Source organism: Pseudophryne corroboree, chromosome 4 (assembly GCF_028390025.1).
Source record: "Pseudophryne corroboree isolate aPseCor3 chromosome 4, aPseCor3.hap2, whole genome shotgun sequence".
Classification (NCBI taxonomy): Eukaryota; Metazoa; Chordata; class Amphibia; order Anura; family Myobatrachidae; genus Pseudophryne; species Pseudophryne corroboree.
In genome coordinates, this window is record NC_086447.1 from 416,265,819 (window position 1) to 416,278,610 (window position 12,792).

The 12,792-nt window shown below is 42.6% G+C and overlaps 1 protein-coding gene across 2 annotated transcripts in view; it reads left to right on the forward strand.

Annotated features, from left to right (window-relative positions):
• LOC134909670 (probable ATP-dependent RNA helicase DDX43) overlaps nt 1-7,479 on the forward strand; it is a 575,661-nt gene extending 568,182 nt beyond the window's left edge. For both annotated transcript variants that reach the window (XM_063916810.1, XM_063916811.1), the window contains 2 exons: nt 4,724-4,841; nt 7,273-7,479. In XM_063916810.1, coding sequence (XP_063772880.1) covers nt 4,724-4,834 — 111 coding nt within the window. In that variant the 3' untranslated portion in view covers nt 4,835-4,841; nt 7,273-7,479. The remainder of the gene's footprint in view (nt 1-4,723; nt 4,842-7,272) is intronic.
• The last annotated feature ends 5,313 nt before the right edge of the window (nt 7,480-12,792 follow it).

Sequence of the window (12,792 nt, forward strand, 5' to 3'; positions counted from 1 at the left end):
TATCTTGTAAGACAGGGTTTATTGGTATGGACCAATTGGTCAATTATGAGGGGTTGTGTGCGAACTGTTTTGCTTTTCAGCAAAGTAAAAAACAGGAGTTGGTTCAACCACCAACAGAGCACCATGGAATATGTTCGCAAAGACTTTATCTTCAGTAGCGGACAGGTCATCTCCGGTAGCACCACCTCAGGGGTTAGGTTACACTATTAACCCATACATGCCGCTCCCTTCCTACGGCTTGGTTCCAGTAGCCTCTACAAGTAACCAAGGGACAGGTAAGACTAAGACAGATATGTCTATGTGGCAGACTACACAAGATGATACAACAGATGATGATACAGTATATTCAAATACTCCGTATGATGATCAGTCGCAGAGTTTTAGTTCAGAGGATGTAGCTGAACTTATTGACGCTGTGAAGGCTGTTCTCTCCTTGGAAGAGCCAGCCAAGACAGTGTCACAATCTAAAGCACCTGTGTTTAAACGAACAAAGACAGTTAAAACTGAATTCCCAGCGTCAGATGAGCTGACGGAAGTGATGGATGAGTCTTGGGCGACACCCAGTAAGAAGTATAAGATTCCGAAAAGATGGAATTCTTATTATCAATTTCCAGCTGTGGATTGTTCGAAAAGAGAAGTTCCTCCAAAAGTAGATGCACATGTACTGCGACTCGTGCATAAATCTGCTTTACCACTGTCATCTACCTCACTAAATGATGTCACAGACAAAAGGGTAGATAGTTTCTTGAAAAATGTATTTTCTCTAGTAGGAGCAGTGGTAAGACCTGCTATGGCTTCGGCCTGGGTAGCAAAGGCAATGGACGAATGGATAGAGGAACTAGAGAATGGCCTCTCTTCTCCTAATAGGGAGCAAGAGGATCTTTTAAGCCGTTTAAGATAATCTGCCCAATACTTGGAAGAAGCAGCAATTGATATGGGTACAGTTGCTTCTAAAGCTTCCGCCTTGACAATAGCCGCTCGTAGAGCAGTTTGGCTACGTACCTGGAAAGCAGATGCGGAATCCAAGAAAGAATTGGAAGCATTGCCTTTCATTGGTAATATATTGTTTGGGAAACCATTATCTGATATCCTAGAATCAGAGGCTGAATCAAAAAAGGTCAGATTTCCGGCTACTTATAACCCTAAGACTAGGGGTTCAAAGTTTTGCTCATTTCGGTGGCAAAGCGAAAGCTAAAGAGGAGTCTAAGCAGCCCCAGTCCAATAGATCGGCATGGGGTAGAAAGCAATGGGCTAGTAGAAAGCCAGCTTCCAAGCCTGAATAGAAACCATCAGCCTGAAGAGACGGGCCTCCGCCTGGAGGATTCCAGGGTTGGGGGCCGACTCCTTCATTTTGCACACATATGGCAACAGTCGACGACAGATGCTTGGGTGCAGAAGGTGGTATCTCAGGGGTATGGGTTCCCATTCAGGAGGCAGCCTCCTCAAAGATTTTTTTGCACCAGCCCGTCTCGTATAGAGTCGAAGGCCAATGCCCTGCAAGAAGCAGTCCAAAAGTTACTGCAGTCAGGTGTAATTGTCCCAGTACCTCCATAACAAAGGGGACAGGGGTTTTACTCCAATCTATTTCTGATCCAGAAGCCGAATGGGTCATTTCGACCAATTCTCAATCTGAAAATGTTAAACAAATACATTTGGATCCCAAAGTTCCACATGGAGACATTACGCTCCATAATGTTGGCTATGGAACCGGGAGATTACATGGTATCTCTGTATGTAAGGGATGCTTACCTACATGTGCCTATAGCACTGTCTCATCAGTGTTACCTCAGGTTTGCCATCCGCCAGGAAAATTTTCAGTTCCAAGCTTTGCCCTTCGGGCTAGCAACAGCACCCAGGGTGTTTACCAAGATTATGGTGGTTATGGCAGCTTGTCTGCGCAAACAGGGGATAAGAATATTCCCATACCTCGACGACCTGTTAATCCTAGCACAATCGCAGGAGTTACTTTTGAGCCATCTTCAACAGACAACAGTTTGTTTACAGAGACACGGGTGGCTCATAAATTGGGAAAAGTCGTCTCTGAATCCGTCACAGCGGATGGTTCATTTGGGGGCCATATTGGATACAGACCTACAGAAAGTTCTCTTACCAGAGAAAAAGATAGTCAAGGTGCAGGTCATGGCTCAGGAAGCGTTGCACGCCCAGAGAATGCCAGTCCATGCAGCAATGCGACTGTTGGGTCTGATGGTATCAACCTTCGACATGGTGGAATATGCGCAATTCCACTTCAGATCATTGCAGCACCTTATTCTGACCAAATGGAACGGAAATCATCAGACGATAAAAAAGCAGATGATAAAGTTTCCAGTAAACGTAAAGAGGTCTCTAGCGTGGTGGCTACAGACAGACTATTTAAACAAGGGGAGACCCTTTTGGATAAAGGAATGGCAAGTCCTGACAACAGATGCCAGTCTGCAAGGCTGGGGGGGCGGTACTCGGAAGCCTTTAGTTCCAGGGAAAATGGACCGTAAGGGAAAGTCGCCTGCCAATAAATCTGTTGGAGATAAGGGCCATTTATATGGCTCTAGTTCAGGCAAAGGACAGTCTGCAAGGAAGACCGGTCCAGATCCGCTCAGACAATGCGACAGCAGTAGCGTACCTCAATCATCAAGGAGGAACTCGCAGCAAAAGATTGATGGAGGAAGTAACTCCCATTCTGAGATGGGCAGAACTTCATCTTCCAGCATTGTCAGCAGTATTTGTCCCAGGTGTTCTGAACTGGGAAGCAGATTTTCTCAGTCGACACACCATTCAGGAAACCGAATGGGCATTACACCCAGATGTGTTTCAGACAATAGTGAACAGATGGGGTCTACCAGAGATAGACCTCATGGTGTCTCGTCTAAACAACAAAGTTCTGAGGTACAGATCGAGAACAAAGGATCCAGGAGTGGTCCTTGTAGACGCAGTGTCAGTAGAATGGAAATTTCATCTGGCGTATCTGTTCCCTCCAATATCTTTGTTACCCAGAGTAGTGAGAAAGATAAAGCAAGCAAAGGGAGCAATAATTCTAATAGCTCCAGCTTGGCCAAGAAGGCATTAGTACACAGATCTACTGAGAATGTCCGTGGAAGCACCGATACTGCTCCCTCAACGTCCAGATCTGCTAATGCAGGGTCCTTGTTGTCACAGCCATCTGGATCGCCTGTCTTTGACGGCGTGGCTGTTGAAACCTCTATCTTAGAAGCTAGATGATTTTCAAAACAAGTAATCCAAACTATGCTCAGAGCAAGAAAGCCTTCTTCAGCTCGTGTGTGTCATAGAATATGGCAAGCCTATAATCATTGGTGTACTGAAAAAAGTTTGAATCCAAGATCTTTCAAAGTATCCAGGATTTTGGATTTCCTTCAAGCAGGATTGGATAAAGGTTTGAAGGTAGCTTTCTTGAGAGTTCAAGTATCAGCGTTAACTGTAAGATTGCTGATTTACAGGATGTACTTTCTTTCAGGGAGTGGTACATATTCAACCTCCATTTGTTCCTCCTGCAGCTCCCTGGGATTTGAATTTAGTTCTTAAATTCCTTCAGGGACCTCCGTTTGAACCACTTAAGAGAGCAGATCTTAAGGGGTTAACGGCTAAAGTACTTTTTCAACTGGCAATGGCGTCAGCCAGAAGAGTGTCAGATTTAGGAGCGTTATCGTGTAAGTCTCCTTTCCTAAGTTTTTTTCCCAGACAGAGCAGTTCTCAGAACTAGATCTGGTTATCTTCCGAAGGTGGTTTCAAAATTTCAACTGAATGAAGAGATTGTAGTCCCAGCTTTTCAGGTATCGGGACTTTCTGCGGGAGAAGCGTCGCTGGACGTAGTCCGAGCATTAAGAATCTACGTAGATCGTACTAGTGCCATCAGGAAAACAGATTCTCTCTTCATCCTCTACGGATTTCATAGAAGAGGATGGCCTGCTAGTAAACAGACGCTGGCGAGATGGCTCCGAATGGTAATATCAGAAGCTTATTCTCATGCAGATCTCCCTACTCCGGCTAATGTTTCTGCTCACTCTACACGTAAGGTAGGTCCTTCATGGGCAGCACAACAGGGTGCTTCAGCAGAACAGATTTGTAAGGCAGCCACATGGTCTTCCATAAACACATTCATTAGACATTATGCCTTGGATACTTTTGCCTCTCATGACGCAGACTTCGGGCGAAAGGTGTTCCTGTGTAATCAGGAGCGTCCCCACCACTGAAATTGGCTTTGGGAATCCCAATGTTATCCTGTGGATAATCCTGTGGACCCAGCCAGAGAAATAGACGTTATGGTAAGAACTTACCGTTGATAACGTGATTTCTCTTATGTCCACAGGGATCCCACCCTGACGCACCGGATTTGAGGATCTTGACAATCATTAAACCCTTCCCTGTTGTATGGAAGGGTGTGCATGTGTGTTCTTATCGCCTAAATAGGTTTCTACCTGATGCTCCTGCCTAAATTGCTGTGGAAAGAACTGATTTGACTGAGTCAGTGGGCGGGACTATATGGTGAACCCCCGATGCATCCTGGGAGGCCAGAAAGCTCGTGACCGTGTTGGTGCCATTTCCGCTGTTGCTCAACCATATCCCAATGTTATCCTGTGGATACCTGTGGACATAAGAGAAATTACATTATCAACGGTAAGTTCTTACCATAACGTCTAGATCTGCTTTTAACCTAGTGTATTCCTTTTACATATACTTGTGTCACAGTTCTGTACGTTAATATTTTCAGGAAGTTCCAAAGGATTTGTTAGATATGGCTGAGAGGTATGAGGAGTTTAAGAAGAGAAAAGATGGCGAACGAGACTTGCTTCCCCGTAAAGGACGATGGCGTGACAATTAATGTCCAAGTATGATAGTACTTCTGTCTATAAAATTAATAATGCAGTGTTTTTCTACGGTATCAATACAGTATGTACAGAGTAGTTTAATTTGTATAGCCAGGTTATCTTGACAGTTAACATTTTTTGGTATCTGCCAAGAAGCAGATAAAAAAGGAAGCAAGCACTAACCTTTCTCATACACAACACACATAGGGGGTCATTCCGAGTTGTTCGCTCGCAAGCGGATTTTAGCAGATTTGCTCATGCTAAGCCGCCGCCTACTGGGAGTGAATCTTAGCTTCTTAAAATTGCGAACGATATATTCGCAATATTGCGATTACACACCTCGTAGCAGTTTCTGAGTAGCTCCAGACTTACTCGGCATCTGCGATCATTTCAGTGCTTGTCGTTCCTGGTTTGACGTCACAAACACACCCAGCGTTCGCCCAGACACTCCCCCGTTTCTCCGGCCACTCCTGCGTTTTTCCCGGAAACGGTTGCGTTTTTTCCCACACGCCCATAAAACGGCCTGTTTCCGCCCAGTAACACCCATGTCTTGTCAATCACATTACGATCGCCAGAACGAAGAAAAAGCCGTGAGTAAAAATCCTAACTGCATAGCAAATTTACTTGGCGCAGTCGCAGTGCGGACATTGCGCATTAAGCGGAAAATCGCTGCGATGCGAAGATTTTTACCGAGCGAACAACTCGGAATGACCCCCATAGTTTTATATGCTCTTTAAGTCTTTCTACCACTGACGTTTAATCTGCATTTTGAAAACCAATATTAAATGTATGTCTTTCACACACGTTAAACAACACTTTTACTTGTGTTTGGGAAGTAATTGGAGTAAGAGATGTTCCAAAACTACAATGCATCTTAATACAAGTAAAAACAAGACTAGGTATGCTAGAATTGGAAACAACGGGTCCAACTGTAAACCTGCTTAACATGTATTTCAGCACTAATGGGTACATATTACTTCGTACAAAATGTTTCTAGTTGCCCTATTTTACAACGTACACTGCAGCAGAAATGCCCCTCACAGTATTTATTCTTTTGCTCTTAAAAAAGTTCTCAAACGCGGTCCTCAAAGCACCCCAACAGTCCCAAGTTTTAAGTTTATCAATGCTTGGTCACAGGTGACTTAATTTGCACCTCAGTTTGATTTAACTGTCTATGCTGAGCAATGGATATACATAAAACCTGAACCATTGGGATGTCTTGAGGACCACGTTTGAGAACCTCTGTATTAAACAATTGTGTAATTTTAGTGAATTGATAGTGGTCTCCACAAATATGCAACACAACAGATTGGCTTGATTTGGTAATAATTTGTGGTTCTTTCACCAATATGTTTTCCACGACAATATAGTTAGCTTTGGGGCCGCGCAGACAGTGATACCAATTTTCAGATGTTGCTAACTTGCTGAAGAATTATTTATTTGAAATTAATCAAATTATTTTTTCCCTTGCTTTTACTTCAGTTGTGCCTAGACTTTCATTAAGGGGAAAAAGAATTGTGCTGTTATGTATACTTTTTCACTCTGCACATTTTCTGTAGTACTGTGAACGGCAAACTACATTTGTAATTGCAGATTGATTGTACAGTATGCCAACACAAGGAAGCATGTGGAACCTTTAAAAGGTGCTAGGCGATCATATCTGCTCTCTCGGACATTTCTGCATGTTATACTTTAGCCTTTGTGTGTTAATGTAGAGGTTTTCCCATAAGAGGCCTTTGCATCTGTAACCTTCTCCCCTGCTGTGTTCCCCCCACCATCCCAATTCTGATTGACTTATTTTACCTTTTGCAAGCCTCAGAAATAATTCAAGTTCTTGCTATTGTGCGCACCCCTGGGATCCTTTGAAGGTCAAAAGTCAGATATTGTTCCAGGTCCTGATGCAAAAACTCCCGAATAGTACTCCCAAAGCACTGGATCAGTATAGGCGTCCTCTTTCCTCGGGTCGAGTCACCTAGCCCATATCTTTCAGAGAACCTACGAAGCAGCTGGTGCTGTCACATTCAAAGATCTTGTGTGTATGCTTTATCCACCAGTGGTTTCCTTCAGCAGCACTACTGTTTTGGAGCGCAGTCTTTTCGTCCTTTGGATTTATACAGTCTTCTTTTGCAAGCCTGCCTGCTTTACTCTGTCATTTCCCCCTACAGGCATACCTTTCTGACCCATTACATAAAGGAGACATTTGGTTCTGGATTTTCCACTTACATTTTTATTCTACTGATCTGTGCATGGTTAAACAGAACTGGAAAGTCTTGAGCCAAATATCTCCCTCATGAAATGGACTGACTTTTTTGCTAATCTGCTAATGTCCCCATTGCGCTACCTGATTGATAATACTACTGCTGGGACACCACACAATTAAACCAAAAAGACCCGATTGCTTATCACCTATGATACACATTTACCAATTGTCTGTTTTTATTTTATTCTACAGTGTATGAAAATGTCACATCTTTGGATGAAAATAATTTGTTCATTGAAATCCTGTTGGATGACAAGTCTTGAAGTTGGAGTGTCTTGGTTGTTGTAGAATTGATGCTTCTTTTAAAGCACCTAGTACAGAGTTCTAAACAAGATACAGTACATTTTGTTAACCTGTAATTACATGGAATCCTGTGCTAATAAAGTTTCAGTTATCACATTATTGTGTGCAAGTTAATTCTGTACAAATTTAAATATTGCAATGTCAATTCTAAGATTTCTGTCCAGGCCGCTTTAGTTTTTGATACAGTATCTGTGAAAACTTTATTCTGTTAGTGCTGACAAAGGAGATTTCAGCAGAAGTTTTCTTTTAGCGAGCAGGTCTCCAACTGAGCCCTAAAGGTTACCTTAAGCTATTTTGCACTGTCCTTTTTTTACTTAAACCAGTCAAATGTATTTATTTAGTTCTTTGTTTCATCATTGTGGTTAAGGCTGACTGTCCTTTCGTGCCTGGAGAAGTGATAAAGCAGTGATAAGTGCAAGATGATAACGCACCAGCCAATCAGCTCCTGTATGTAAATTGGTAGTTAGGAGCTATCTGGCTGGTGCATTATCACCTTCCACTTATCACTGCTTTATCACTTCTTCAGGCTTAATACATCTGCCCCTCTGTCCTCAAAACACCACACAGTTCACATTTTCCAGGTCACCCGGCACTTGCACTGTGTATCACCGTCACATTTTAAAAATCTACAGGTGACCTGAAAAACATGAACTGTGTGGGGGTCCTGAGGACTGAGTAGTAGAACCTTTTTGATCTAGAACAGTGGTTCTCAACCTTGGTCCTCAAGTACCCCCAACAGTTCATGTTTTCCAGGTCACCGAGCAGTTGAACAGGTGTATTTATTACTCACTGACACATTTTAAAAGACCATCAGGTGGAGCAAATTATTTCAATTATGCTCACTTGCTGTGAGGAGACCTGGAAAATTTGAACTGTTATGGGTACTTGAGAACCACTTATCTAGAAGACTCAAAAATATAAAAGTATGTCCCTCCACTCTCTCTTGTGATATAAGGAGTTTGTCTACAGTCTAAAACAGGCATTCCCAACTACGGTCCCCCAGGCACACTAACAGACCAAGTTTTAGTCATAGCCATACTTGAGCACAGGTGACTTAATTAGTACCTCAATTTTTTTGATTTAACCATCTATGCTGCAGCCTGGTTATCACCTGCATGGTTCGTGTGCCTTGAGGACCGAGGTTGGGAATGCCTGGTCTAAAATGTGCATATTGTAGTTGCTAGTTACCCTGTCATGGATTTAACCAAGTTGAACGACAGGTTTTGTCCGTTTTCCAGTGTTTGGAAGCAATTGGTCGACTGTAAATTGTAGTCAGCCATTACCAGATTTTCATTCCAACCACCCTGATCTGACAGATTGTATAGTGTATGCCCAGCTTTAGCAAACACAGGTTATTGGAAACTGCATGAATACTGGAGATGTGGATACATAAGAAATGCAGATATATTTGATGAACTTGGTAAAGCAGATTAACGTGAACTTGAATAGTAATGACAATCCTAGTCCAAACACAAACTGGCTAATAATATCATTTTGCAAAATGTCCCCAAAATGTCAAAATTTTATTATTATTATTATTATTATTATTATCAGCAAATTGGGTAAATAATTTAAATCTGATTCAGAACAATTTTTTAACAAAACTGCAAATTCAAGTTCAAATAGCTATTGTTTACATAATGTGATATTTTTGAAAAATCATCAAAATTGGAAAAAATGTATTCAATTTTTTTTTTATTTGTTTAAACTACAAAAAAAAAAAAAACAATGGAGTGGGATAGACGATGTATTGGAGAGAATTAGGGGCGTTTGGGACGGAAGGGAGCGGTGGCAGGGGTTGAGCAGGTACAGTTGTCAGAGTGGGGTCAGTGTAGAATAAATAGGGAGTGAGGCCAGACAAAGCAGGGCAGGGTAGAAACACACTTATATATATATATATATAAAACCAGAGGGCGCTATACGAATGAAATGTATATATAAGTGCTATAAAATCCTATGATGAAGTCAATGGATCGTCTTTACTGTGTCTGTACAGTATGTTCTTTCCACTTGGATCCCCCACGGTATTCAATTGTAGAGATTGATATATCCAGGATATTCCTAAAAATACCCTCACCAAAAATCACCCTACAAAAAAAAGGCCCAGTGACCGATCAATAAATCATTGGCACTTTTTTTATTCTAAGTAAACTACATCATTTATTAAAAAAAAAAAAATTGCTTACAGCATAAAGGTAACAAATTCCTCAATCACTATTAATATTATCCTTTATATGGCACCACAAGGGATCTGCAGCAGCCAATTACAGAGTACATAAACAAGTAAACAAAACAAGAAAACAGTGACTTGCAGTTCAAGACAATATAGGACAAGTACAGGGTATTTAAACATTGCTGCATCAGCAGACAACACTGAAATAAGTATCGGTGGCAGAAAACAAGGATTTGGTGCCATCGTTGGGAATAAGGAATAGTTTAAGAGAAGGAAAAGCACAGGGGAAAGGGCCCTGCTCGTGAGAGCTTACATTCTAAATGGGAGGGTCAGACATACAGGTGTGACATAGATTGGGTAGATAGTGAGCGTGGGACAGAGGATTTAGGATGAGAGTTTGGTGAAGAAGTGGGGCTTGAGAGCCTGTTTGAAGTTTTAAACAGAAGTGGAGAGTCTGAGGGGGAGTGGTAGAGAATTTCAGATAAAGGAAGCAGCATGTGCGAAATATTAGAGGTAATCAGTATGCGGGAGAGGCGGCGTGCATCAGCTGAGCGAAGAGGACGTCCAGGAGTGTAAAGGGAGATAAGGTCAGAGATGTACAGTAAATGGGAGAGGAGTGGGTGAAGGCTTTGTAGGTGAGTGTGAGAAGCTTAAATTGGATTCTGAAGGGAAGGAGAGCCAGTGAAGGGCATATAAAAGAAGGGAAGTGAACGTAGCATGTTTGGTGAGAAAGATGAGCTGGGCAGCAGCATTGAGGATAGATTGGAGTGGAGAGAGGCATGTGTCATGGATGCCAGATAGGAGAAGATTACATTAGTCCAGTCTGGAGATGACCAGTGAGTGGATAAGGTCCTTAGTGGCATCCTGGGTGAGAGGGTTTGATCCTGCAAATATTTTTGAGATGAAAACAATAGGTTTGTGAGAGGTACTGAATGTGTGGGCTAGAGGAGATAGTAGTGCCATCAATAGATAATACAATTGCGGAAGGTGAGGTTATGCAGGAGGGTGGGAAGATAATCTGCTTAGTCTTAGACGTGTTAAGTTTAAGAAAGCGCTGGGACATCCAAGAAGAGATAGCAGAGATACAGTTGGATACACGAGTGAGAAGAGCAGGGGAGAGGTCAGAGAAGGACAGGTAGATTTGAGTATTATCAGTATAAAGATTATTGTTGTTAAGGGGGGTACTCACGGAGCGATATTCTAAGCAATCTGACTAGATTGCTTAGAATATCGGCAGGATCGCTCCGTGTGTAGCCCCCTCGGCGATAGCGATGCGCGGCCCCGCACATCGCTATCGCCGCTGCTAGATTGGCCTGCATGCAGGCCAATCTAGCGGGTCGCTCACTTCACCCGCTGGGTGAAGTGAGCGGTCTCCCCCCGCACGCTCAGCACAGATCGCGCTGTGCTGAGCGGCAGGAGAGATGTGTGCTGAGCGGTTCGCTCAGCACGCATCTCTCCTTGATCGGCCCGTGAGTACTGGGCTTTAGTCAAAAGAGCTAATGCGCTCACCTAAAGAGGACGTATAGAAAGAGAAAAGGAGCGGACCAAGAACAGAACCTTAGGAGACACCTACAGTTAATGGAAGTGGGGGGACGTGGGGTCATGAGAGAAGACAGAGAATCGCTCTCAGGTAGCGTCCTGACAATATGGTATAACTATATAGTGATGAGACTGTACGTCAGCAGTAAAGAATACATTTTCTTACCACAAAAATTGTGCAGAAATTAATCAACATTAGAACACAAGGACACATGCTAAAACTGGAAGGTGGTAGGTTCAAAGGGAACAATGAAAAATTACTTTACAGAAATGGCAGTGGATAGGCGGAATAACCTCCCATCAGAGGTGGTAGAAGCTAAGACAGTAGAGCAATTTAAACATGCATGGGAATATAATTAAAAATAACTAAGGATCAATTAAGGTTGAGGTTACCAAAAAGTACAAAAAGGGGCAGATTAGATGGGCCACGTATTTCTTCTCTGCCGTCAAATTCTACGTAGTTATGGCCCAAATATATTAAGCCTTAAAACATGATAATGTGCCAGTCAATCATCTTCCTACCTGCAATGTTACAGGATGTGTTTGAAAAATGATAGGAGCTGATTTGTTGGCACTTTATCACTATCCACTGTATCACTTTTTAAGGCTTAATACATTTGGGCCTATGTAACATAAGAAGACTTTCCAATAAACTTTTCTTTTCTGGGGGGAAAAAGTGGTTCCACTTATGACCAAACAAAAACAGATATACTAATATTAATGGACAAAATATCTCTGAGAATAAAATCGACAAATCTCCATAGTATCACAAATACACGTAGGTTCACCTCAGGTAAACATTGATGTTTCATCAATAGCACAATTTACACTCCAATGCTGTTCTCTCTGTGCAAAAAAGTGGATCAAAGGTAACAATGTATCTTGTATTTTTATATATATATATTTATATATTATGTATGTTACACCTCAAGCAAGCACTTATTCCAATGTTATTGAATTATAGCATTGCACAGCTTGACTCAAGCACTGGTTCCTGTTATTATGATACAGAAGTTATCTTACTTAGAATTTGTGATGTTAGTATCGTAAATATAGCCAGCATTTGATCTGATGATAGCACACCAGTATGCACAATTCAGCACAAGCACTGACTCCTGTTATGGTGTTAGAAATCCTTATACATACCTGGCTTTAATGAAACAGCAACCTTATACTCCGCTAATAATTGCATGCCGCAGAGCTTTTGTTCTCCCCTTTTTCTCTTACGTCCTAGAGGATGCTGGGGACTCTGTAAGGACCATGGGGGGTATAGACTGGCTCCACAGGAGACATGGGCACTCTAAGACCTTTTAATGGGCGTGAGCTGGCTCCTCCCTCTATGCCCCTCCTCCAGACCTCAGTTAGATTCTGTGCCCAGAGGAGACTGGTCACAAACTAGGGGAGCTCTACTGAGTTTCTCTAGAAAAGACTTTTGTTAGGTTTTTTATTTTCAGGGAGCACTGCTGGCAACAGGCTCCCTGCATCGTGGGACTGTGGGGAGATGAGCAGACCTACTTTACTGATAGGCTCTGCTTTTTAGGCTACTGGACACCATTAGCTCCAGAGGGTCGGAACACAGGTGTCGTCCTCGCTGTTCGTCCCAGAGCCGCGCCGCCGTCCTCCTCGCAGAGCCGGAAGATAGAAGCCGGGTGAGTATAGGAAGCAAGAAGACTTCAAAGGCGGCAGAAGACTTCAGA